Below are 26,591 nucleotides of genomic sequence, written 5' to 3' on the forward strand. Positions count from 1 at the left end.
ATGACAAAATGAAAAGTTTGCTAAAAGCTACTCTGTAACTTCCGACTCTGCATCTATTAGCTTCCAGTGATCTTGCATAGCAAGCATCTTTAACCGAATCACAAGAATGAATGTTAACTGAGCACGTCTCTGCAAAACTACAGATCATTTAAAACATTGTAGTTTTGTATTTTAATCCATGGTCTAACACACCATGAAACTGTGTTAGACTCCCTCTCGAGAGAACTTCGAGAGAAGTTTGCAGACCGCTAACTAAAAGGCCCCCACACACCGCCCAGACGTCCAACTGCCTTATCCGACCACTCCGTTGCCTCTTGTCTGACCTGTTCGGCAGAAAAGTTGCATTGAACACACCGCTTCGACGTGCTGCCTACTCCACAGTAGCGTGTACGTTCTGCGCTTGCGCGAGATGCAATAAGCGGGTGGCGCTTGTGTTGTGAGTTGTAAACGAGAACCTTATGCACGCAACTCTCTTTACTTTCGATCAAAACGAAACTTAACTATTTCCGATAAAAACAGCTGCATACTAAACATGCAGCGAGGCATTACCAGACGAACAAGAATTAATTCGTCCTGAACGGACAGAACAACTAGTCTGTGCCAGTACTGCAAAACATGAAAACGGGGAATGACGGAACGGAGTGCATAGAAAAACAAAGCGCACACAGTATTCCGTCCCTCCCACACACCGCGCTGATTCGCTAGCACAACGCCAATCAGAACGGCTATTCAGCTGGCACACAACCAATCAGAGAATCCAATGGCTCAGACGTCCGACGGCCCTCCTCCTCAGACTTCGCATGCTCAGTCGGATCCGACAACGTCCGCGCGGCTCCGAAAGCTTCCGACGCAGCTGAACACACCAAACATATTTGCTCCCGACCTCGTCCGAGCCTCTCCAAACGCTTCAGACGTCCAACGGTTGGGCCGGTGTGTTCCTGCCTTAACATAGTTTTAGCATCCTCAGAAACGACTGCACGACAACCTTACATTGCAGTAAATGGGTCCAAATATAAAACTGCCATCAAAAAGCCACAAATAATGCTCAGAACAGCACCAAACTTAAGCAACATTAGAAATAGGGTTCCAGCACATATTTCGAGGCATCAAACATTTGATATCATTGCCAGATTTGTTGGAAAATATAAACGAAACTCACCGCCCGAGAAGCCTTTCTTGCTGTGGGGAAGCCCTGTGAGTCGATTACCGAGTGCAGTAGAGTCCCGCAGTAATGATCATCATTGCGCTGAACCATCATTAGAACCCTATTTCTAATGTTGCTGAGCATTATTTGTGGCTTTTTGATGGCGGTTTTATATTTGGACCCATTTACTGCAATGTAATGTTGTCGTGCGGTCGTTTCTGAGGATGCTAAAACTACGTTAGCTAGCGGTCTGCAAACTTTATCTCTCGAGAGGGAGTCTAACACAGTTTCACGGTGTGTTAGACTTTGGATTAAACTTACACCGGAATATCCCTTTAAGTTTTCTATTTCTCTTTCGTGACAATACTGTGCTTATTATGTGGCCACTTTTAGGAACAAAACCCACTTGGTTATGGTTAAAAAAAAAACATCAAGGTTCATCTTAGAAATACCTGTTTAGGGACCACAAACACAGCTGAAGATGTCCTGCCTACCTTGAAAATTATCAGCTTTTGGTCAACACAAGCATGGCTGGAAATTATCCTTGAAATTATCCAATAGTATCACACAAAAAGTTTTTGCAGCACAGGCCTGTTGGCTTAGCTTTTTGTGCAAATATATTTTAATTGTACGACATGTCTTGCTGCTGAGTTGTGTAGTATACAGCTGTGTGTAAATGTGTGTGTTCTGTTTGTTTAGTCTAAATGCTGCTCTGCCACTGCACGTTTCAGTTGTGACCTTCCGAAAATCCCATTTAAACTAAATCTGGTACAATTCATGAAATTAATTTGTGTTTTTATATCGCACATGGTTGTTCACCAAAAAGATCACTACATAGATTGTTGCTACATGGCCATTAGCTGCCATTTGATGATAGTATATTAATAGTGAATCAACAGTTGAAACAAACCACATTTCCTCAAAGCTTTTGAAGATGGTTTTGGAATTGAAACCCATTTGCGTGTGTGTGTGTGTGTGTGCGCGCGCGCGCGCGTGTGTGTTAATAATCACATACCGCAGCGCTCACAACCTGTGGGTGTGAGTTTGACATTGTTTTCCGCTTGACATCAGCAGAAAGAGCAGAAATCGCTACTCATGTCAGAAGTCAGTGAGGAAAATTCCTATCATTTGTTCGATTTGACTTTTCCCTCATTTTCACCAAATGTTCTCATTGTACCTTCAGAGCTAGCTCTCAAACTTTGCGCCTGTATTGTCTTTCCAGAACCAGAGACACTTTAAAACATAACAAAATCTGTTTTAATTTAACACCCAAACACAGGATTACACCGCTAATCTGACAGAGAGGTCGAGAGCAAGATAGCACTCCATAATCTTCATATTGTCCAACTCTTACTTTTTGCTTTGCTGTAAATCTTGCTTATACATGAATCATGGCGTCATCTAAGCAATGTCAATTATTTATCATGAGAATCCCTTCACTGACATTTTTAAACTTGTGACAGCTGGATAAGCACAAGTGCAACATATAACAGAAATGATGCCTGTGCACTGTGCAGTGCAGTCAGAGTCTCTGTGACACTAATAAAACTCACCGATGACCTTAAATTTTGCTGCATGGTAGGTTGGGTATCCGGTATATGATTGGACACTGAGTCATTTTCCGTGAGGCGTATGAACCTTTACAGATAAAATGCCAGCTTTGTTTGATGTGATGCTCTTTATCGTGCAAATGAAGAGCAGCAGGTGTCGATTAAGTGTTTTTCCTGCCTTTCAACCCAATCCTGTTTTGATATACATATCATACTTTTCCCCTGCATATCTACATTTCACACCTCTGTATCTGCTGCCCACGCTTAAAAAAAAGGGAAAATAACGTGCAAACAACATGATAATTCAGCCTGATAGTCACGCTAACCTTTTTCCTTTTCAGTTACATCCCTGCTTGAGGCCAACTCCTCCATCATTTTGTAGTAGAAACTCAATTTCTTGATACTAAATGCTGCTGCTCTCTACTTCTGTCTTCCCCTCCAAGATGCTTTGGTCATTCTGGTGTTGCTGCAGGTCAGTCAGAAACCAATAATAACTCCTTCCCTGCAGCCTTCATTGTGAACTGAATGCATCCTTGAAACTTCCTTTTCAGCTTGAAACCCTCAGACTGTGACAAACTGGGCTCGGCCGACCTCAGCTTCAAACGATGTTAAGCTGTCTGTAAAATATCTGGATCATTCAGACCATATAAGACATTTTTCTTTTCACACATCTCCACCTAATTACCCCGTCATCGCTATTTACAGTTAACTTCTGCACAACTGCTTTCTCATCAGCCTCAGGACCGCTGCTGTTGGAGAGCAAAAGCAACCCAACCACACATTGTTTTTACTAAATCTGAGGAAAAATATTTTGTTCTCTGATCAAGAGCATGAACTCATTGGACGAGACTGTGGCTAACACTGCCCTCTGGTGGCAATGAGTCACAGTGCAGATGGTTAACTTCCACAGATTTTTAATCTGTTTTTCATCCAGCTCAAGTCAGTTTGGTTATGTATCCCCAAATCAAAAATACCATTACCTCATTTTTTTTTTTTTAAATGAAAGAAACCTCATGTAAAGCCACAGAGGAGGGCTCCTTCTCCCAGAACCAACCCCCCAGTAGAAGGCTAAATTTTAATCTCGATAGCCCATGATAAACAAAGCTGTGTTTTACTTTGCATGAGAGAAAAATTAAGATTAGGTTGAGATAAGGCTTGAAGCAATATAAGTTCTGCAGTTAAGAGTGTGTTCAACAGTGGCATTAATCCAGAGGCAGCATACATAAAAAAAGAAACAACAACAAAAAACAGTTTGAAGACAGTTTGTAAGATATCTTAAAATAGAATAGAAAGAAAAATAGAAAGAACTTCTCATGTTGACTTAAAGTTGCACTATGTAGTTTTGGGGGAAACATTGTGATAAGAAGAGAAAGATCAAGAAGAGCAGACTCTCTTTGTTTTCATGACTGAAGAAACAAACAAGCCTTAAAAGGACAACACAGTTTCCTACTGCCTTACTTTGTTTATACGTGGCAGACCCTGCCACCTCTTCTAGCTTCAAACGGTTCTGAGGACCTTATTTTCCTCCGAGAACGACAGCTTGTTTAGTCAGTCATGGAAAAGACAAATCTCTCTGAATTTGTATTGTTACCTCATTGATATTTCTTCTTCAAAAACTACATGGTAAATACAGGGATGTCACCAAGTTTTTTTTTAAAGCCCCTGTTTTCAGATATCAGATATATAATAATTATTAATGATAATTATTATATGACTGATAATAATAATTCTGCCTCAGATAAAACGAATCAGCAGAAGCGTCTATCCTGCCATCTGTTGGACACTCTGTGTTACTACATGAAACAGAGTGAACCACTGAAGTATTACAGTGTATTGATCTACTAACAGGCACCATGATAATACAAAATGTGTCAGTAGTACACATAAGATCTTTTTGTTCATCAGTTCCTCTGACAGTCTTTTCACCAATCATTCAGTGAAGCTGTTCCTTTTACAGTTATGTGTACAGACTCTCCTTAACTCGAATATAATTTATTCACCATAAAAGGTGACAAAACACATCTAGCGGTTAAGGATAAAATTGACTGACAGCATTTTTTCAAACTCGTTTTCTATGGGTATCGGAATAGTATCGTTATCGTGAATTTTTTTGGCCACTGTACAATATACACGATAAATAAAAATGTCAATAAATAAAATCCGCTCTGTGGACATTCTAATGTGGTGGTTGATGGTTAATGCTGTTGGCTGACCTCTCAGGTTCAGCTTCTGACAGATATGCATCAACAGGAGGTTTCAGTCCTGCAGGTTCTGTTCTGTTCTAACATTAAATGTTGCACTGAGGTCATATAAGACTTCTTACAAGACTATAAGAAATTATGTGAAAACTTTCTGAAATCAAATACTGTGAAAGACAGCAGAATAATAAGCATTGGTCCAAATCTCCTTGCTGAGACTGAAGTTAGCCCTTTCAATTAACAAATCTAATAATAACTTTCTGGGTACCATTGCCTCTTGCACTACAAAGTGGTATTATGAAACTGGACTAGATACGTGCCTGAGTTTTATACAGTCTGATGATAATGATTCACTTTTTGATTGTTTTAATCTCAAACTCTGGCCATATCTAACTGCCTCTTTACTGTTAGTACAGCTACACCAAGAATGTTGATGAAATAAACTCAGGAAACCTAAATCCATATTGTCCTGTAAAAACCCTATACTTAACATACACGCTGACAGAACAGTGTAGTATCTGTTCATCGTATATTCTTCTCCACACGTCACGTTTATCAGACGCTTATCTGCAGTCTGTGGTCACAAAGATGATTTGAATCTCAGTGTGGTGACAGGTAAGACTTTATGGAAGACAATAGAGTGACGATGTCGCCGATTTTATTGTCCGCATGCAGGCCACAACCAAACAATGCAGGAACTGGGAAAAATACCTTTTTTTCTGCCGAGAAATTAAAGTGCAGTGTGGTGGAAAGTGTCGTAAGTCAGTCATCACTTTTGCACAAAGCGACACCTTAGTTCCAGTTTGAACAATGAAGCTCGAAACACCACAGACATCTCTTTGGTTATGAGTAATCCAGCGTTTCACCTTGCATGAGTCACCTTTTTTTAAGGTCACTGTTTTTTTGCGACCACTTCCTGTCACATGCTCACCCCCTGACAGGCTCAGGCTGCACTGCTCAGGCATCACATAGGTTGGTTCTTTGTTTCTGCAGTCTTGAGGTTTCATTTTACACTGACCAGAGTAAGCCCAACCCTTTACAGTAAACTGATGGTTTATCAGTAAACGTGCACACATTAAGTGTAAACTTTCTTTTATCATCTATTTTATTGAGCCTGATGTAGATGTGGCTGTTACCGTTTTTCTCAATTGTTTACACATAAACTGGTACTTGAGACACAATGACCACAACATATAACTCATGCACCAACCCCCTGAACCAATTATGCTAAACTACAAGCACAATTCCTGCTTTACACTCAAATTGCAGTTCTAAAACACACTTTTTTCAAAACACTACACACAATTCTCTGCATTTGGCACAATTTTCATAAAGAAAATCTCTTGTTTTCACAAGGAACACACTGTCATTCAAAATTCTAAAGTTAATTGTCCTGCTTTGCGTACTGACTCATCACATGGGCAAACACCTGGACACCCTACACAACACACTCATTCTACCAGATCAGCTCAGGTACGTTGTCATTTGGGACAACGTAAGTTTCCACTGGGCTGCTCTGGTTTGTAACTGGTTTACTGCCCAACCACGCTTTATAGTTGTTTATCTCCCTCCATATTCTCCATCCCTCAGTCCTATTGAGAAATTTTTTTCTGTCTGGAGATGGAAAGTGTATGACCGAAATCCACAAATGCGTATACCCCTTCTCCAAGCTATGGAAGACGCATGTGGATATATAGCAGTTGGTGCTTTTCATGGCTGGATTCGCCATGCTAAGCGATGTTTCTCTTGCTGCTTGGCCAGGGAAAACATTGCTTGTGATGTGGATGAGGTGCTGTGGCCAGACCGAAACAGAGGAGAGCATGCTGCACAGTTTTTTTTTTGTTTTTTTTTACTGTAACTGTGTTCAGTACATTTTTCTGTTGTTTTCTATGTAGACCGTATATTGTTGTATATGCAACTTTGTGTTGGTTGGGATGTACACTGTGTACATTGTTTTGTGGGAAAAATAAAATATATCTGTTACCGTGTATTTGTGTGTTCTGAGTATAAAAACAATATTCTCAAATATTTACACACACTTATGTATGTACTGACTGTAGTAAGTGTAACTGAACAAAAAAGGCCTAAGTCATTATGATGAATGAAGAAGTGTTTTCCATTCATCATAGTGTTTTACACTGAGCACATCAGTGTTTAACTGGTTCTTATAAATGTCTATTCATTTGATGGTTTGTGTGTGTCATTTGAAAACAAAATACCATTTTGAGAAGAAATAACATTGTTTTGAATGTCAAGTTTCATTTTGCAGGAAAATTGAGGGGTTTTGCTCATAGTGTGTGTGATTTTTGATTTGTGTGTAGAGTTCTGAGAGTATGAGGCATGCTTTCAGAAAATGTGTGTAAACAATCGAGAAAAACTGTAATAAGACCAAGAGTCTACAGCGACACCTGCAGCTCTGCCAGTCTGTGACGCTTATGGTACCAAAAGAAATCCATTAAACAGTTGGTGAGATATATTTCAGTCTGGACCAAAGATGTGGAGGGACTGATACTGATACAGTTTATTGACAACATGCATTGACAAAGACTGAGAGATTAACCCTCCTGCTTTCACAACCGCATGTAAAAATGTCACCAGCAAAATTCAACACGCAAGATCATTTCGCTGACTTTCTTTTCTTTTTATCCAGCAACACAAATGCAAACAAAAAAAATATTAGAACCATAGACTGTAAGAAACATGGAGGTAGTCTCTGAGTTGTATAAAATCACTGTTGTCATGAACAGGAAAATTAGCGGTAGAAACTATAATCATTTTTTGCACCAGGCTGTAAACAAAGACACGGAAACAAGTACATTGGGTGTAAAGTTGTTCATTTTAACATGAGGCCTTGTGGGTATTGAGTCGATTTTGGAGCCAGCCTCGAGTGGCCATCCACGCTTCCACGTTGGCTTCATTTTCCTGCCACAATGGTTGCCGCTTGACAAATAACATCAGCCCATGATTTGTTAGTGCAGTTCTGTGCTGTGCAGCGGTCAAACCCACTTCAAGGAGATTCTGTCTTCACATCAAAGACCAAACCATTCCTGTATATCAGCATGGCGATCTCGTTATCCAGCTGTTCCAGATCTGTCGCCTCCCCTTCTTTGGATCTCCTCAGCACCTGATCTGTAGAGCCGGGACCTAAACACTCATCACTGGTTCCGCCTGACAGACTTGAATCCCCCCTCTCGCTCTCCACGTCCTTGTCAGCGTCATCGTCCCAGTCTCTTCTGAGGATGGTGGACTCCTCTTCGTCCTCGTGGACGGACTTTACCTCTGGATGCAGCTGGAGCAGCGTCAGCTCATGGACCTCCTCCTTTCTCTCCAGCATCTCCTGTTGTAGGTCACATTAGCAGAGGGCAGCAAGATTTATAAAGATATCAATCTTTATTGTCATATGAACAAACTGCATTAAACAGTGATGTTCATAGCTTGTTGTCCCTTTTGGTCCTTCTATAGTTATAGAAGAATTTAAAAGTTAAAACTAACGAGGTTAGATGAAATAGAACAAAAACAGAAGGAGAGAACTACAATGAGACATTTCCAAAGCTGCATAATGGAACAAGATATCGAAACCTAAGATGGTGGCGCCAATTCAGTCCACTGACAATTCCTCACTATGAGACCCACTGAAAATGTAAACTGATCTATAAAAGGAAGTCACACATACATAAATGCAGACCAGTCAAAAAATCAGAATGGCCTGCCGGCGCTGAGCGTGGGCAGTGCAGGATGTGACACACATAGAAAGCAGTTTGTCGCCTTGTAGTCCTTTTGAGGAACCACATTCACGTTTTAGCCATCTGTTGTGGCTGAGCCTCAGCCAGTCGAAGTGCGTGCAAAGTCGCGATGTGCACTTGCTTCACCACTTGGTGTGAATGGGGTTTTTAAGCCCCTTCGGATGCAATATATGGAAGTGAACTGAGGCTTATATTGTTTTCACATTGGGGTGATCGCGGCGGCAATGCCCCGTTCATTCCTACGAAGCTGAAAGAGTCTGACAACCTGGGCTACTGATCTTCCACAAGGCTTCCTCATCGAGTGTGTCCACTGTAAACGTCCAGTTTAGTTCAGTTTACAGTTTTTATTGATTGCCTTGATGCAACAGTCAACCCAAAGTCCACATTTTCAAAACAGTTAACACACAGGCCGAGACAGTAGCACTCATGGTCGAAATTACTCATTTTGTTTGCAAAAGGCTCTAACCGTGCCAAAACATTTAAAATATGCAACAAAAGCTAATTTTGCTTTCGAACAACACAACTTGCAAACAAGTGTATGAGCTCTTCCAATCAACCATTACACAGTGGACAACAAAATACAAAATACAGCACTCAGTGCAAATCGGTCCACCATTGCTTGTCATTGTGGCCTATTACTCTACGTAGCTTTCATGCCAGTGCCATTTGTTGTCAAATTTGCCTTATTGCAAAGAATTGAATCCAGAATCAGAAATGCTTTGACGCATTTTTTTGATTCCATTGATTCTTTTTTTCGAACTGTGGCTGAAAACTGAAATACTGTAAATATAACACAAAATACATGGATACCAAAACAGAATCTATTAGAGTATAAGAAAATAAGAAAGCTGGTAGTCTCATAGTCCACAAAACATTTCTGCAGCTTCACAGCAAGCATTTTCCTGAACAACTAACCTTTTTTAAAACATAGAAAAGAAGTTACAGTTTTTATTGATTGCTTTGACCTGTTTAAACAAACTTGAATCCACTCGGTTTTCATCATCACTGTCTCAGCAGAGCACAAGACACCTCTTGCAAATGTGTTAACCCTTTCTCATTGGATTGACACATTTTCCCCACCCTTTTGCAGAACAGTTAACACAGATGTCATTCAAGCAGTCCAGACTCCATTGTTTTAGCTATGGTAACCAAACAGTAACCATCTGTTCCTAACTATTAGAAACTACCTACATCAGTATGAAATCACTAAAGCACCTGTTTGACACGCCTAAACACAAATCTTCAATGAGCAATCAGTCTGCTGGCCTTAAAAAGTACAGCGGCTGTGTTGTTCTTTGCCAACCTGGATTGAAGAGGTCTAAAGCAGATGAGAGTGAGAAATAGGTGCCGAGGAATGTCAAGGTTGGATGGCATGCAAGAAGATTTTTCCCTTGGTTCATTGCAAGAGAGGATAATGAATGTGATGTGGATGAGGCCATGTGGCCCCATCGTCAAGACAGAAGAGCCTGAGTATCAATAGTGGCTATTTCACATACTCTACAGTAATAGATTGTTATACTTTACTGTAATATTTTATATCTTTAACTTCTTTTCTATGTTTTAAAACAGGTCAGTTGTTCAGGAAAATGCTTGCTGTGAAGCTGCAGAAATGTTTTGTGAACTATGAGACTACCAGCTTTCTTATTTTCTTATATTTTGTGTAATATTTACAGTATTTCAGTTTTCAGCCACAGTTCGAAAAAAAAGAATCAATGGAATCAAAAAATGCATCAAAGCATTTCTGATTCTGGATTCAATTCTTTGCAAGAAGGCAAATTTGACAACAAATGGCACTGGCATGAAAGTTACGCTGTATTTTGTTGTCCACTGTGTAATGGTTGATTGGAAGAGCTCATACACTTGTTTGGAAGTTGTGTTGTTTGAAGGCAAAATTAGCTTTTGTTGCATATTTTAAATGTTTTGGCACGGTTAGAGCCTTTTGCAAACAAAATGAGTCATTTTGACCATGAGTGCCACTGTTTCGGCCTGTGTGTTAACTGTTTTGAAAATGTGGAGTTTGAGTTGACTGCTGCATCAAAGCAATCAATAAAAACTGTAAAGATATAAAATATTACAGTAAAGTATAACAATCTATTACTGTAGAGTATAAGAAATAGCCACTATTGATACTCAGTCTCTTCTGTCTTGATGATGGGGCCACATGGCCTCATCCACATCACATTCATTATCCTCTTTTGCAATGAACCAAGGGAAAAATCTTCTTGCATGCCATCCAACCTTGACATTCCTCTGCACCTATTTCTCACTCTCATCTGCCTTAGACCTCTTCCATCCATGTTGGCAAAGAACAACACAGCCGCTGCACTTTTTAAGGCCTGCAGACTGATTGCTCATTGAAGATTTGTGTTTAGGCGTGTCAAACAGGTGCTTTAGTGATTTCATACTGATGTAGGTAGTTTCTAATAGTTAGGAACAGATGGTTTCTGTTTGGTTACCATAGCTAAAACAATGGAGTTTGGACTGCTTGAATGACATCCGTGTTAACTGTTCTGCAAAAGGGTGGGGAAAATGTGTCAATCCAATGAGAAAGGGTTAACACATTTGCAAGAGGTGTCTTGTGCTCTGCTGAGACAGTGATGATGAAAACCGAGTGGATCCCAGTTTGTTTAAGCAGGTCAAAGCAATCAATAAAAACTGTAAACCAGATTCTAGACTTTCCAGATGTTATCAGACTGAATGGATGAGTGAAATGTTTTTTTTTTATAAATAAATGTTAATTTTGTAAATAACAACAATGGCCACATGACCACAGTCTCCATGTACAGACATATATGCATATACACAAAAAGAAAGGTTCAGTCTCGTTATAGCTGACAGCTGATAAATAGCAGCAACTATGCTCAGACAAGGGCTTGAAGATTGTTCTATTCTTTATTCTTACTTTATCAACGGTGATATGTTGTGGTTTCTTTCTTGTGACAAATGTACTTATTATAGGTCGCTTTGGACAAAAGCATCTGCTGAAATGCCCTGAATGTAAATGTAAATGTAAGGACCAGGCAAACCAAGGAGCACAACCTGGAGTTCAGAACTAACCTTGACACCCAAAATCAGGCTAGACCTATTAACAATTTTGTGACAATATTCCTCAATATTCCACATACAGTGCACATAAGCAGAGCTGTCCAAATGTTAGCATCACTCCTTTATCAAATAATATCAAATTAAAATCCCCCTATACTCCCATATCCTAAATCTTCCATCCGAGCATGCTGGGGCTATGTTGTGGTGTATAGAAGCCAAGGAAGACAGGGTTTTTGAATGGCTTTCTAGCTTCCTAATAGCTTGCCAAGCCTGTAGACTTGTTTGCTTATGATATTATTATCCATCAAACCTTTAGTTTTCTACGGGTCAAGTGAAACGTTTTCAAAAAATGTATCCCCTTCACATTGTACGCTTATCAGAAAAAGCTACCAGCATCTCTGAAACCAATCATTCTAAAAAGTGCTGAAATCACTTGCTCCAAGCCCCAAATGTGACTGAAATAAAGGACTGGATATTTTGAATAATCAAACTGGTTCTAAAGAAATCTCACACTGATGTAATTACTCACATTTGAGAGCTGAGGGGTTCTAAGGGACAGTTACTGAAAAGAATCACTCAAACTTTCCACAACATTCAGTGTTGTTAATAACCTGGTGATGACTATTATGGGAAAAACATTGAAGTTTGAGGAGACGCTTAGTACATTTACTCAGACTAATTAAACAAATACACATTAAAAAAAAAAAATCTAATGATCCGTTGTAGCCACATTTTTGGAGATATCTTTATTTGATGCTTTACTCTCTATATAGTGGCTTCCCAAGTAAAAATTGATTTTGGCAATTATATCAACACATCAGAGTGAATATATATGAAGTCTCCATGCATCTCTAAGAATATCTTTAAGCTCTGCTCCTGCTGTGTTCTGCTTTGTGGTTAAATCAAACGTTTGTGGTTTTCTCACATCGTCTTTCTGCAGATTCACTGGGGACTTTCCTCCATTTCATGCACTTCCCTAGAAAAGAAAAACTATCCGCATCTTTCGTTTCTATAACCTCTCTGCTGTTCGAGGTCCGCTAAGAATCATTCAGACATGAATAAATCATTGCTGTATGACTGATGTGAAGATGAAGACGTTTGCACAAATATCTGAAAATAAAAACAAGGCCACCGAAACTCTTGTGGAATCTCTAGACTGGAGCTTTGCGGCACAAAACTGTGCAAATATGTTAATCTTCCAGAGCGAACTGAGTCAAATCTTCCAAATCTCGGTCTCTGAAACTACTACTGTTTGTTTGCTGTTATCCTGCATGGGTGTTAAGATTCGCCCTCTGAAATGGTACATGTTAACTGATTTTCACACATTTTCTTTATTCTAACTACGAGTGAAATCTTGAGATTGTAGAGTTTTTTTTATTTCATCTAAACGAAAAATAATGTGCACATTTATTTCATAAGACGGGTGCGTGGGAGAGGATGAGTGAATCAAAATGCCAGCAAACCCCCACAAAAATGCATTTATCTGTGAAGCGTCCTCGCTATTTATCAGGCGAAACCAGAGATTTTTTTTTTTTATTGCACTGAAAGCTTTACATTTGACCCACTTTAGTGTTTTACATTCTCCAGGATGTTTTATGCTGTAACTTACTGACAAGCTGGAGGGTGAGTAAAAGAAACTCCCACCACGGTGGATAATACGATTGTACTGTAGATCAGTGTGAAAGAGAGCAAGTCATTAGCAAAATGGTTAAAACCCCAAACATTGCCCCAGAGATTTCATTAAATGACTAAAGGTTTCAGACAGAGCAAGAACTTCACACTGCCTTCACAGCTGTGAGTCTATGGTGACGTCTTACCTGACTCTCCGCTTGATAGGGGGTGAAATTTGGAATAACAGGTGTTGGCACAGGGGGGAAGATCTTGTTTTTGATTCTGAGTAAAAGAAGAAGAGAGTGGAAACTTAAAAAAAAAAAAAAAGGAGCCATCCAGATTGAACAGCTGGCTGAAAACCGACAAGACAATCTCATTCAAGCTGCTATTCAAGTATCCGTAAAACTGAATATAAGCAACAAGTAAGCTGTGAGATTTAAAGGATAAGTAAAAAAAAAATAAAGAATATTCAGACATTATCTAACATGATTATCTACCATTTGCTCTCTGGTTTAGCCTCACAATCCTGTAAGCCCTCTGTGTCTTTGTTGTTTCGCCCAGCACCTCAGGTCCTCATTTGGACCCCTTGCCCTGTTACCCTGCTTGCACCAGCCTTGACATTCAGAGCATTTACAGTGGGGGTTGGGTCACCTACCTCTTCAAGATACAGGTGCACGTTGTGGAGATGAAAAAGAACACAAACAGCAAGCTGAGACTCCACAGCACTAATTTCAACGACAGGAGGAAGACAGGAAAAATGTGTTAGCGTCCAAATGTGGAAAAACTGCTCCGTTGATTGGTTTTCAAAGCCACGAGCCGATTCTGTAAGTCTGATACCATTCACAGGCTTCTCCGGCAGTGTGTTGACAGTTGTTTGGGCATTCGGCCCCTCTCCGCCTGGTGTCACTCCGGCCAGGCTGATGTTGTATTGCGCTCCCGGTGTCAAGTTTTCTAGACGGTAGTTTATCACAGAGGCTGATATGTTAAGGCACTCTGAGGAGAGATGAGATCAGAGAAAGTTTTTGTCACAGTTATGTTTAATTGCACATCAAATCGAACATGTCGTCTTGCAATAGTTCTTCTGCTAAATGCGACAAAGGGGTATAAAAAGAAAAGTGACATCACACCTTTCCGCACCTCCGGTGAACTAATTTTCACGCTGCAGAGGCTGTAGTGTGTGAGGAAACCTCGCTGGTCCGCAGGGGGGATAGCTTTCCATGACAGGTTGACGGAATTGTCTGTTTCACTGGAATGAGTGAAGTTCTGAGGTTTTATACGTGGAGCTGAAGACGAAAAAAGAAAAGTAGGAGTGGCTGAGACACTATTTACCCTATCACAAGACACCGTACCATCAACATGATTTCTGGCTGTTATTTCATAGATAATGTCGCTTTAAAGACACTTACCACCCTGTTTTTTATAAAAGAGGCACATTTCAATTGTGTGTGGTTTCCCGCGTTTACATCTGTGCTCAAAGTAAAGGTAGCAGACAAATTCCTGAATGTCTGTAAGAGAAACAGAAAAGACAATCAAATTGATTTGTAGTTGTGCAGCGCACAGAAAATAGTCATACCAGTACAACAACAGGAGTAAATGACGCAAACAACTGACAAGCAGTGGAATTTCCGCTCCAGACTTTTTGTTTGCATTGTGACCTATTTTATTATCTGTGTAATATTATCAATAATGTTTTGCACCTGTCTGAAAAACCATCAGATAAATCTGGTGCAAGGTGAGGTCAGGGACTAGTTTTTCTTTCTGTAGAGCAGACAGGTTGTGTGGTAAAACACAACACTCAACTTACCCTTCATATTCCTCCTCTTGTCTGCTGTTACTGTGATGATATTTTCTGGCCTTGAATCTCCATCTCGAAGCTCATAAAACTCGCGGCAAGTTTTCTTTTTGATCTTTTTGTTCATCAACGTTTCATTACAAACTGCAAGGGGGGAGAAGAAATAACAGCCTTAAAAGTCTACTTAAGGATTAGTACACATGATATGGACACACAAACACACACACACTCTCACATACTTTTTAAATCTGCAGCAGGTTGGGCCGGGACTTGTATGATTGCTGGAGGAGAAGACCCTGCTGCGTTCATGGCCATTACAGAGATGTTGACCGCAGAGTACGAGACATAAGTTTGGTATTCACTTGATTTGATGTCGGGTCTCTTTACCACACAGGGACATCTTTGAGATGACTGTGTGTCCATCACTTTGTACATCACTCCAGTGACTGCTGCTGCATGTGGCATCGGCTGAGGAGCAGAAAGTGCCCAGTGATGATGTAGGTTGATCAGCGAAATGGAAAAAAAAAACAAGAAAGAAACAAAAGTGATTCATGCTGCCTCTAGTGCAATTCTATTTTTCTCATCAAAGTATTTGATTCAAAGTGTAAAATTCTCATTTACTTGCATAATCGGGCATTTTTTAAGTTATTCTAACACACCTGTAGGTCCTAGTTGTTTTCTTGTGTTATGATTACACAAATCGTTTAGGACAATGTTTTAGCAGTGCGTAGCAGCGGGGAGCATGCCTGAATTTTTACATTTGAATTAATTGTGGTGTTGTGAGGTGTAGAAGATTTGGTATACTTTATTAGATCTTGTTAAAAATGACTCAACAAGAAACTGTTACAACCGTGAGAAATCATGCACCTCTGACCTGTTGTGCTCTGTGTTGACAGCAGATCCTGAGGCAAATTATAACATTTGATTTAAAACTATTACATGAGAATAGGCCTATGTGTCTTATTTTTAACTCTTCAGGTATAAAGTCTTGTTGTCCTCTACAGCCAAGTGACTCTTCAACAAAAAAACTACAAGAACTACAAGGAAACCATGAGCTAAAATGTGCGTTTACTGGTATAAAGTGGACGTTAAATGTGAAAATTTCTGATTCATAAACACCAGATTTTGTATCATAGCAATTTGTAATTTATATTGTATTTAATGGAACAGCTTTGTCTGTTTTATTGTGCACAGAAGGAATGTGCAGTTAAGATGATAGACTGTATCAGAAACACTCTCCTGGATTTTAAGTTTAAATGTAAATGTTCTTTGTGGAACTTAGGTGTTCTGCTAAAAATACGTCACTGGGTTATGTTAACAGGCTCCATTTCTACACTTATATACTGAGACGAGGCTCTCAAGAACGCACATGAAGTCTCATTGTTTGGACGAGGGCTGTCACATGTCATTCCCAAAAGGATTCACAACATTTAGAGAAAATGTGCAAAAATAATATCTATGTCTCTCTTTTAGCAATTGGATTACACTCACACTACAAGTGTAGGGAGGTTGCGAGACATTTACATTTAGCAGACGCTCATACATACATTCATGCACTGATGGTAGTGGCTGCCATGCGAGGTGCAAGCCAGCACAACAATCGAGGCACCAGTTCATGTGTAATCATAATGACAGATTTTCTGAATATACACTGAGTCAGATCTGTTCCCTTTGTGTGAAGCACAGCACATTATCATACAATAAAGGACAAAGTCAGCACACGTCAGTGAAAAGTGACAACTTTTAAACCCACAGGTGTGAATGTTTTGGCGTCTTTTCCTCTTCTTACCTTCCACGTTAGAGTCACCTTTCGAGTGCCGTTTAAAAGTCTTGTTGTCATGGAGACTTCAGGCTTTTGTTCCAGCTCTGCAGTTAAAACACAAAATATTGGTGAGGAGACACATTTAAACCTAGTTTGAGCCTCTGTGTCTCACCTTTACCACAAAAGACAAGTGATTTAGAGAGGGAAAGATCTTAAACATTTCAGTAAATCTCCAAAAGAGGCACCTGTACACATTTTGCTAAATTAAAATCACAGAAATAGTAATAATGCCAGCTGTTATGTTTCATATTAGAGTTTGGACTTATGGTATCCAGTGTGCAACAATGATTTCAGCCCATTATTCATACCTGAAGCAACAGTTTTAAGACGAGAGTACAGGTTACAGATATCAGTCAGCGGGGATTTGACGAGACTCTAAATGGTTCAGGTTTGTAAATTAATCAGACGTTTACATTATGTCTAGAGCAGCTTTAACTTCTGTCTGATGGTTTTGATTTGGTCAATTCAATTAGAACTATGGATTGAAAGTCCAAAGTGCCAGTACAATATGAAATCTGTGGTGTCACCTGCAGGAACCGTCACAACTGGAGACCAGTCGCTCCACAGGGGATTACGGACGTGACTGGACCTCTGTCTGATCTGAACCTGGTAAGGTGTAAACTTCAACAGATTCACAACAATGACCGACCCTGTTCAAATAAAAAGGAAAAAAAAGACATCAAATTAATTTGACATGTCAGTTATTGCTATCAAGCTGGCAACAATTAGTTTTTCCAATTATATATAAGACCAAAGCCACAGTGATGTAATGGGTCTAAAGGATGAGGTCAAACTTGTGTTAAAATAACAACATTTAGGTAAGTGCGGTAACTCACGTCACATAGCCTTACGCAAGTGACCTACGTCCATCACTCATGAGAAATAACTTGTGTCAATTAGGTCACGTTACATAACAAATCACACCCTTGTGGGGATGTGAAAAAATGGGACGTGAACCCCAGTCTCCGGAGGGAAAGTCAATTGTAACCACCCCAAGCACCCCCCAATTCTGACTTTTCTTGCTCTTTACACTTGGGAGTCCACTAGGGAGGCGCTTCAGGAAGTGACGATAGAGGGGTACAGCGTCAAATTGTCAACAGTGTCAAAAGTCTGAGGCCATTGACCAGCCTGCTGTATCTGATGTGTTGGGAGCGAGAATGGACTGGAATATCGCAACACCTGTAGGACACTGCAACAAATAGTCTTCAGCAAATGCAGTATTGGGTATTGTACCAAAAGAGTACACTACCCATCCTTTTAACATTTACATGAAACTATTTCTTTGTAGTTGGGGAGCCAAAGTCTCAAAAGCTCAATAAAATGGGTTGAACCTGACATGGTCTGCCATACTTTTTATTTGTGTTTTTTCTGTTAACTTTGACCCTAAGAACCAATAGTTGGAGGGTCTGCTCTGCCGGAAATATCGCGAAAGAAAAATGTGGCCATTTTAGTGTATGTATCCTATATTTTTTATCAGAAAAATGTGAAATATGATTTTTTCCCTTAACTCCTCAGTGGGTTGGTTAGGCTGTCAATAAATGGATTCCAGATACACAGAACACATGTGTTGTTAACATCCACTGAAAAAATTACTCTTAAAAGAGCAGACCCTCCAATTATTGGTTCTAAGGGTCAAAGTTAAAAGAAAAAACACAAATAGAAAGTATGGCAGACCATGTCAGGTTCAACCAATTTTTGAGACTTAGGCTCCCCGACTATTGACCATCTTCAACAGGACTGAGGGCTTAGAGTTGAAGGCCACTGACAGATAAGACTTTGTGGACTAACACACTGCTGGTCTTGGTCTTTTGATAGGAGCCCTATATAGTGGTGAGCCACTTCTGTGTCCACATGACAAATACAGTACAGCAGTCCAAAAAAACTAATTGTGCTTTGTAGAAAATGGATGGCAGAAACCTAAATATGAGAACCGAAATCAGCAGGCTAAAACTAAAACATTGATCTGACCTTTGACTGTGTCTCAGAGATAGATCCCCAAGAAGCACATGACGAATAGAGCGAACACAGAACGAGGCTGAATTCACTTTTCAGGGATAATAAAAAAAAAAACATTCTAAAAATATGAAACATGACACTACTCACATTTAGAGGGCTCATGTGTGGTATTTGTCATTCTCTGTAACAGCAAGAGCGATGAAAGTTTAAATGTAATTTGATGTGAAGAAAAAAAAAAACACCTTCGAAATTTTAAGAGAGAAATTTGCCTTACTGTCTCCCAGGAATCGGTCGGGTGCTCAAGACGTCTGAACCGGACCTCGGCTAAAGCTGGATACTCCTCCACTGCTGTCCAACTCAAACTGAGGTTGTTTTTTAACCAGGACATAGAGATGTCTTTTGGTACGTCATGCTTTACTGTTGAGAAAAAGCAAATTATTTTATGTATGCTTTTTTACATTTCTCTACTTTTTGTAGTGTCTTTACACTACAAAACTGATCCAGCTGTCAATTTGTGCTCAGTTAACTTGTTGCTCGGAAAGAACAATGCTGTGTTTTAACCTCACACGTTGTTGAGTGAAATGAGAGGAGCATCCAGTACCTTTTTGCTGTAGTTCCACAGACCTCCTGGGTGACGTGCAGCTGGAGTTCCCGACATGAGCTGCCACCCAAATTTCAACTGGACGCTTTGTGATAAGAGCATCCTCATGCATCGAACATGTGGTCTCCTTAACGCGGCGACAGTCTTTGACAATTTCCCTACGGATGAAAACACAGAGCTATGAGCGAAGTGAAGGCAGCAGAAACTGAGACCATCTCATCATGGAGACGGCGGTTCCAACTCTTCCTTAAACATTTGTTATGAGTAAAACAAAAACAACGAGAGACTGCAAATATTCTAGATACCTTATGCATCATTTTAGACACATGACTCAACAATTACTACAAAACTGGTTATCTTTGGAAACTTTGGGTTCTCCTCTAGAAATGAGAATAAAGTCTTGAGGGTCAGAACAATGTTTGGGAAAAACAACATTAGTTTTTAATGACTGTCTCAGTGGCAGCCAACAGCCTGGCTGAGGGGTTCACTTCAGAGACAATCTCTATATTTGAACACTAAGGGCTAGTCCACACGTACATGAGTATTCTTCTGAACAGGGTTACAATACAAAGAGGATGTCTGTCTAGATGAGCTTCTGCGCTTGGCATGCATGTGCCAGTATACACAGGAAGCAGATTGTATAATACGTGGTTTGTTGCTTAGTTGCAAAAAATACATGGACTACTTTTACTTACTGTTGACTTATTTATTTAATTTTAGTTGTTTTTCTGAATGTTACGGAAGCCAGGGCTGATAACGAGGAAACTTTTTTTAAAAAACAAGGACAGAAATGATGAGGCAGTGAAACGTGACTGCACCTCACAGAATCCTCCTGGATAATGCTTCTTTCAAAAAAGACATTCAACAGCTGTTTTTTGTCTCTTTCCCATGATTGTGTTTCACTGTCAAGTTGTCTGTCTCTAAGTGCAGACAATATAACATCCATCCTGCTACGACACAATCTGTAATAACGATACAATCCATCCACCCACCCATCAGTTGTGACATGTAATCCCTCTGACAAGTTCTGGGTCTGCCCGGCATCACCGCCAAGAACTAGCCTCCAAATCCAAGCTCCCTGCAGATGTCTGACCTCTTCACCCCTAGCTTTAAGGCTGAGCCCGAAAACTCAGCTTCCTCTTCACCTCGACAGTCCAGTGTTGCACAACGCCTCCAGTGTTACACAATGCCTGCAGCACTCAAACACCTGTACGTCTCACTCTCCTTTTTCCGATCACTTGTGATGATACTTAAATGCTCTCAGTTCGGCTCTTGATACCGACACAGCTCTCACTTTGGTTATAGACAACCAAAGTTCCCCTCCACAGCTCTGCAGTCCCAGAGTACCATAACTCAGATACGCCAATCAATTCCAAAATTTTCAGGCCAGTTATTAGGGATGTGCATCGCTCCCTCATAAGACGATCTCATACAAAACTTCCTGACTGTTCTAGAGACCCTGCAAACGACCAGTTTTCCTTCTTTCTTTTAAAATCCAGCTGTTTTCCCTTGTCGGCACACTGTGAACCATGTCAGCATTGTTGCACATGTTGTTTTTGTTTATCCCTCACAGGCATAGATCCAACAGCAACTGAGGTGGTGCGCTTACTTAACTCTCATTAAAGTAACGAGAGAGTCTCGCTCTGAACTTTGACCTTCAACAAATTTGGAGACTCTGCGCAGAATTAGCAGCAAAGCTAAGCGTCAGTCAACCAATTGTTAGCTTCAGAACTGGGCAGTTCCTAGTACATTTATATCGATGGCTCGTATCTCGAATCTTAAAAAAGCGATTTCTGGTTCATATTGGTAGATCTTTACACCCCTACCACTTGTGATTGTATGAAAGGTCAAAGTCAAAAAGAAAATGTTTAAAGAATACTTGCGTACGTGCGGACAGGGCCTAATAGGGCTGATAGTATCCCTTGTGCCTCGTATCTGTTACAGCAATACACATTCACAAAATAGTAAAGAGAAGATAATCACCATTAAATATTGAATTAATCCATGAAATATTGCAGCTCAAACACTGAACACTACTCACTCAATGTAAAGGTCATATGAGACATCGCTCTCAGTCGTATTCATCGTCCATTCACACACGTAAATGACCTCAACAGAGCTTCTTCTGAAGCACTGCAGAGTGGAAGGAGCCTCACATGTTGATCCTTAGAGGAAACACATTTCAATAAACAAAAATGTATTACTTTTAACATGTATTTTACTGAGTTGTTCCATAAATAAACTACTTCAGCCTCTCACCTTTTGTAATTGTTGATCTACTATAGAAGTGACCTATGGATAAAGATTTTTTTGTATTTCCTCATTTCATTTTAGCTCTACTGTGAATCACATAGGAGTTTTAGTCTATCAATCCAGGCACTGAACCTTGACTCAAGCTCAAAACTGAGATAACAAGGCCAAAGTGTGAAATATCGGTCTAGACAAAACTATCGAGGCACTTCAAGTAAGGGTACACAGAGCCACTCGGTGCGATAGCCATCTTGGTGGAAACCACATGATGCTGATAAGCTAACCAACATGTTGTGGCTGTTTTACTTTTACTGCAATAGAATTCTCACTTTCACATGTCTGACTGAAGGCACGATATGTAACAGGTTGTCAAATAGCGACAGCAGCTTGGTGGCCAGGCAGGCCCGCCAACCCAAAGCGACCTGGAATTGATCAACTACGTTTCTCTAGAATCACTTATTGCACCTTTGATATTCTTCACAGTGTAGTGTTACGATCAGATCAAGGTTAACAGTAATGTCACTAGTCAAAAGATCACCTAAGTTAAGTAAAAAGAGAAAAGATAAAGGAGTTTAATTTGTATTTACCTGTGCCAAGTGTCATGAGGAACATAAACACGACGATACACAGATGTAGTGAACGCCGGCATGTCACAGTTTCCATGAGGTTTAGTGCAAAGTCTCGAAAGATCATTCTTTAGCGTGTGAGAGTCCATGTATTCGACCTGCCTTCATGTAACTCAGTCGTCTTTTCTCAGAAATGTCACAGAAGTTTCATGTCTCTCAGGTTAAATGAGCTGCAGTAAACCACAGAGTGTCAGGGGTGGGGGGAGGCTGCGTCGACGCACTGCATGCAGACACAACAGCTATTCCGAAAGTGGCTTCTTTGAAGTCATTTTGTTGATTTCTTTCTTTTTTTTTAAGTCAGTTTCCCTACAACTGTCTTTGTTCTATCAGGCTGACATTCAAAAATAACTGACTGTGGAAACTACAGTAACAGCACAGACACCTACGCCTGTCTTGTGTTTCTATGTCCACCATCATCTCAGTCAGTTGAACTTTAGTTTGGACTATTTAATTTGGTGAGGACATTTTGAAGACATATTTCGTAGAAATCCTACATTTAAATGTCTAAAAATCTTTGCTATATACCGTATTTTGTTGAGTTGTTTACTTAAATCATCCCAAATGTTCAAACCCAGAGAAGTTTACTCAAGTTAAGTCATTTCATTATTAGTCACCCAGTCATCCTACTTCCTGGATAGGAAAATTGGCGAAAGAGACTAAACTTTACAGGATGAAAACGTTCAAACATTACCTCTGTGAACATTTGTGCCTGAGTCATATCACATATGATCATTTATTCAGGTATCGACTGCAAACAGCTTGATGATTTTACTGTACATTAGCTTTAAGCTCATGTTAGCGAGCATGGAGTAAAGTACATTTCCCCTGCAGGACCAACACCTGAAAACGGATGTCAGGCTGATAAACAGGAGTAAAGAAAGATACACTTCTTAATCCCAAAGTTACAAGGTAATGTCTGAGCTCTCCTCCCGTCTGTAAATGGCTCAGGATCAGAGCAGAATCAAAAGTTGCAGGGCACCCTTGTGGCAGAAGGGACATATTGTACACTTTAACCCTCTTTGTTGTCTCTATTTTGAGCATATTAGGATATTATTGGTCTTTTCACTTACGCCCGCGGCAAGCAACTTTTTGTCTTTCGCTTGTTTGAAGGAATACAGACTATACAGTATTTGTCTGGGACTATTTTCAGCGTTGGTTTAATACACATTTGACGCTTCACCAAGTACTGACTCAAAATAAACAATGGTGCCCATGTTGATGGTAATAAAGCTCTCATAGTCCTGAGAGACCACAGACCATTCTCCTGCAACTGCTCCTCCTCTTACATCCTCATTCTTTTCCCATTTCCCATTTCTACAAGTTTCACACCGAATCACTTGCTCTTTCATTTTTAAGAGGTTACTTCTCATCTCATGTGCAAGAGGAGCAGTGAAGAGGAGGAGGAGTAACGGATTTGCATGTACCCCTCCCCCCTTTTTTAACCTGCCATCCTCTCTTTGCAGAGAAGGAGAGTGCAGGGGCTGATGGGTCGTTCAGTTCAATACGTTAGTCTAGTCTGCCTGGTTCATTGTTTCTTTATCTGACTGATGTTTGTGCAAGTGAGAATCTGTGGCTGTATTAAGTAACTGCCCTGTATTGATAACTCCATTGCGCTGTCCGTGGTTCTGAAGCAGCAGCTGGATTTGTGATCGCTTCTTTATCTCTCAGTCATTTTCTTTTGGCTACAGATAGGTCTTACTGTAGGGTTAGGGTAGGGCCGATCTTGTTAGAAATGTGGAAGGCAGAGATGCTGTTCAGCTCTGAGTCATTGGTGTTCAAATACTCATCCATAATAGTCAGAAGGTTGTTCCCCATCTCTGCCTCGATCAGCAGCTTTAACAAGAATGCAAGAAAGAGCACAGCTATTCTGGACAAAGTACATCTTACTTTCTTTTCTAATGTTGACCACTCTGTTCATGTACTCGTCCATGATCCTCTTTGCTGTCCCCAGCTTGATGTGATTCTGCTGAAGTTTGGAAAATGACAGTTACTGTTGTGTCATCAGTTGGTGGGACTTTCACTTTAAGAGGAGAAAACTGAATGGATAAAATATACAGCAATCAGCCACAACATTAAGGGCGTTTTCACACCTGCCTTGTTTAATTCGGTTGAATCGAACCCTGGAGCGTTTACCCCCTTGGTGCAGTACGACGCTGAAGTTAGCCTCCGATTCGCCAGCTTCCGATTCGGCACTTAAGGGGAAAGTTAAGGGTAAATTAACGTAACGTGCAGTGCGACTGTTTGTACACTGATTCTCTGTTTTTTGTGACACTGCTTGATGTAAAAACATTTTAGCAGAGGGGAACCCTCTGGGCCTTCTAGGTATTCAGTGAAGGCCCAAGAAAAAATATTGAAATAATTTTGTGTACTCCAAATAAATGTATTGAATTATATATTATTTACTTATTTATTTGTTTTTATTCACTAAAATAATATTAATAATTTGTAGATTAGGCGATTACAAACTTGGACTCACTTGTCTTGGCACACAGTGGGTTAAAATAACGGAACGAGAAATGGACCAATCACAATTTTTCTTCTGTTGGTATCTGGGTAAATTACTCCCCTCGCAGGGCCTTCGGTAGCAGCAACGAAGGCCCGTGTAATTCAAGTGAATGTGGCATGAATTTGACATTGACAGGTGTCTTAGCCAATCATATTTCGCTGAGTTGGGGGCGGGATCATTTCACGGCATCTTCCGGGCATTCGCGAATACCTAGCATTAAAGCCCCTGTACGGAGTTTTTAACTGGATATAGAAAAGTCTCTGGTTTCTGCTGATGTGTCTCTGTTACCTACAACAGCAAATGAGCCCATCAGCGTGAAGATACGCTTTTTCTAAGTAGTCTAATTCTATACCTCTGAAAGGCATTGGTCGGGTCGGACCACTGACGAAACGATTTACGGCAGTCAGACCGGAACTGACGACATTCAGGATACGGCATAGCTGTTTTGTTGCTACGCTAGCCAGTGCTAACCGAGCTAAAACTTTTGTCATGGCTGATAATGAGACAAAGAAAAGAAAAAGAATTCGAACCGAAGACCAACGAAAGGCCAAGAGGGAATCCGATCGAGCTAGGGCTAAAACACGGATAAACATTGGCGATTCCTTCCAGAGATGGAGAGAGTTGCGGGGCTTGAAGGCAGGGGCGGTTCTAGGGGGGGGGCCAACAGGGGCCAGTGCCCCCGTAACTCTGAGTCTGGACCCCCCTGTGGCCCCCTGACAGTGAGTCTGCATTAATAATACAATGACAGATTTCTTGCTATGATTTTGTTCTGAAGGGAAAGGCAGAAATAAAGTGTCTCAGCAGTTTACTACCCAATCAAAATTGCTGAAATTGTAAACACTGCTTTGTCTGAATGAGGGATTTATCCTTTTTTACGGGTTGTATGTGCCCCCTAACAAAAAAGCCGGCCCCAACCTGGCCCCCCTATTAAAACTGGTCTAGAACCGCCACTGCTTGAAGGGAGGGTCGGATCCAGAATTTGCCCGATTCCTCCTAGACAGGTTTGTAAATGTTATTTCATTTATGAAATGTAATGCGGGGCGTAGTTTACAGCAATACATGAATTTATGTTGTTACAACAAAGCTGGCTAACGTTACCACTAGATTAGCTCTAGATACTACACTCGTGAAAACGACAACAAACGTCTTAGATCACGCATCCATTTCAGCTGTGTGTATGCTTTAGCCCAGCCGAATGCAACGATGCATCGGTAATATCCTCTGTCATTATAAATGATTCAGTTTCTTACTTAGAACAAAACATCCATCACAATCACTGTGACTTTGCTGTAACGCTAGCTCTGTAGCACCGTGGGTAATATATATAGCTGGGAAATTGCAGCGCAACAGCAGCATTACTTTGTTTCACCGGCGGCATATTATATTAAGTTTCGTTTCGTTTTCTTCCGCTTTATCCATGCGGGTCGCGGGTAATATTATATTAAGTAGAAATACAAATAGACACATTACCTCGTCCATATGCACGCTGTAGATAGCTGCTAAAAACAAAATCCAAAACAAATCTACACGCGCCGTCCAGACAAACGTCTTCACGACAGTGGGCGCTAGAGCTCATGGGAAATGCAGTCTTCATTCCGGCAAAACACTACCGCTTTCGTCCAGCGGGGCCGCCAAAATCAACACTAAATGAAAAGTCTGTACAGGGGCTTTAGAACGTCTCTGATTTAAGGAAGGCGACCCGCGAAAGATTTCAGCGACAAAGTGAGGAGAAGAACGAACAGGAGAC

General features: G+C 40.5%; 1 protein-coding gene across 8 annotated transcripts; it reads right to left on the reverse strand.

Moving 5' to 3' along the window:
• Positions 1-7,359: 7,359 nt before the first annotated feature.
• LOC115590873 (interleukin-6 receptor subunit beta-like) lies at positions 7,360-26,362 on the reverse strand. 8 transcript variants are annotated; one of them, XM_030432353.1, is made up of 18 exons: positions 26,315-26,362; positions 24,429-24,530; positions 24,226-24,304; positions 21,504-21,627; positions 21,350-21,397; positions 19,463-19,620; positions 19,136-19,278; positions 19,009-19,042; positions 17,433-17,555; positions 16,873-16,949; positions 15,323-15,551; positions 15,096-15,227; positions 14,698-14,796; positions 14,419-14,574; positions 14,129-14,284; positions 13,947-14,016; positions 13,498-13,573; positions 7,360-8,229 (listed from the first exon to the last, which is right to left on the reverse strand). In XM_030432353.1, exons 3-18 carry the CDS (start codon positions 24,266-24,268, stop codon positions 7,900-7,902), a joined length of 1,998 nt encoding a protein of 665 aa, XP_030288213.1. In that variant the 5' UTR covers positions 24,269-24,304; positions 24,429-24,530; positions 26,315-26,362; the 3' UTR covers positions 7,360-7,899. The 8 variants fall into 8 exon arrangements, with proteins under 8 accessions (XP_030288213.1, XP_030288207.1, XP_030288208.1 ...); XM_030432347.1 differs by having other exon boundaries at positions 22,300-24,304; XM_030432348.1 differs by having other exon boundaries at positions 22,300-24,301; positions 26,315-26,360.
• Positions 26,363-26,591: the final 229 nt, after the last annotated feature.

This window comes from Sparus aurata, chromosome 11 (genome assembly GCF_900880675.1).
Source record: "Sparus aurata chromosome 11, fSpaAur1.1, whole genome shotgun sequence".
Classification (NCBI taxonomy): Eukaryota; Metazoa; Chordata; class Actinopteri; order Spariformes; family Sparidae; genus Sparus; species Sparus aurata.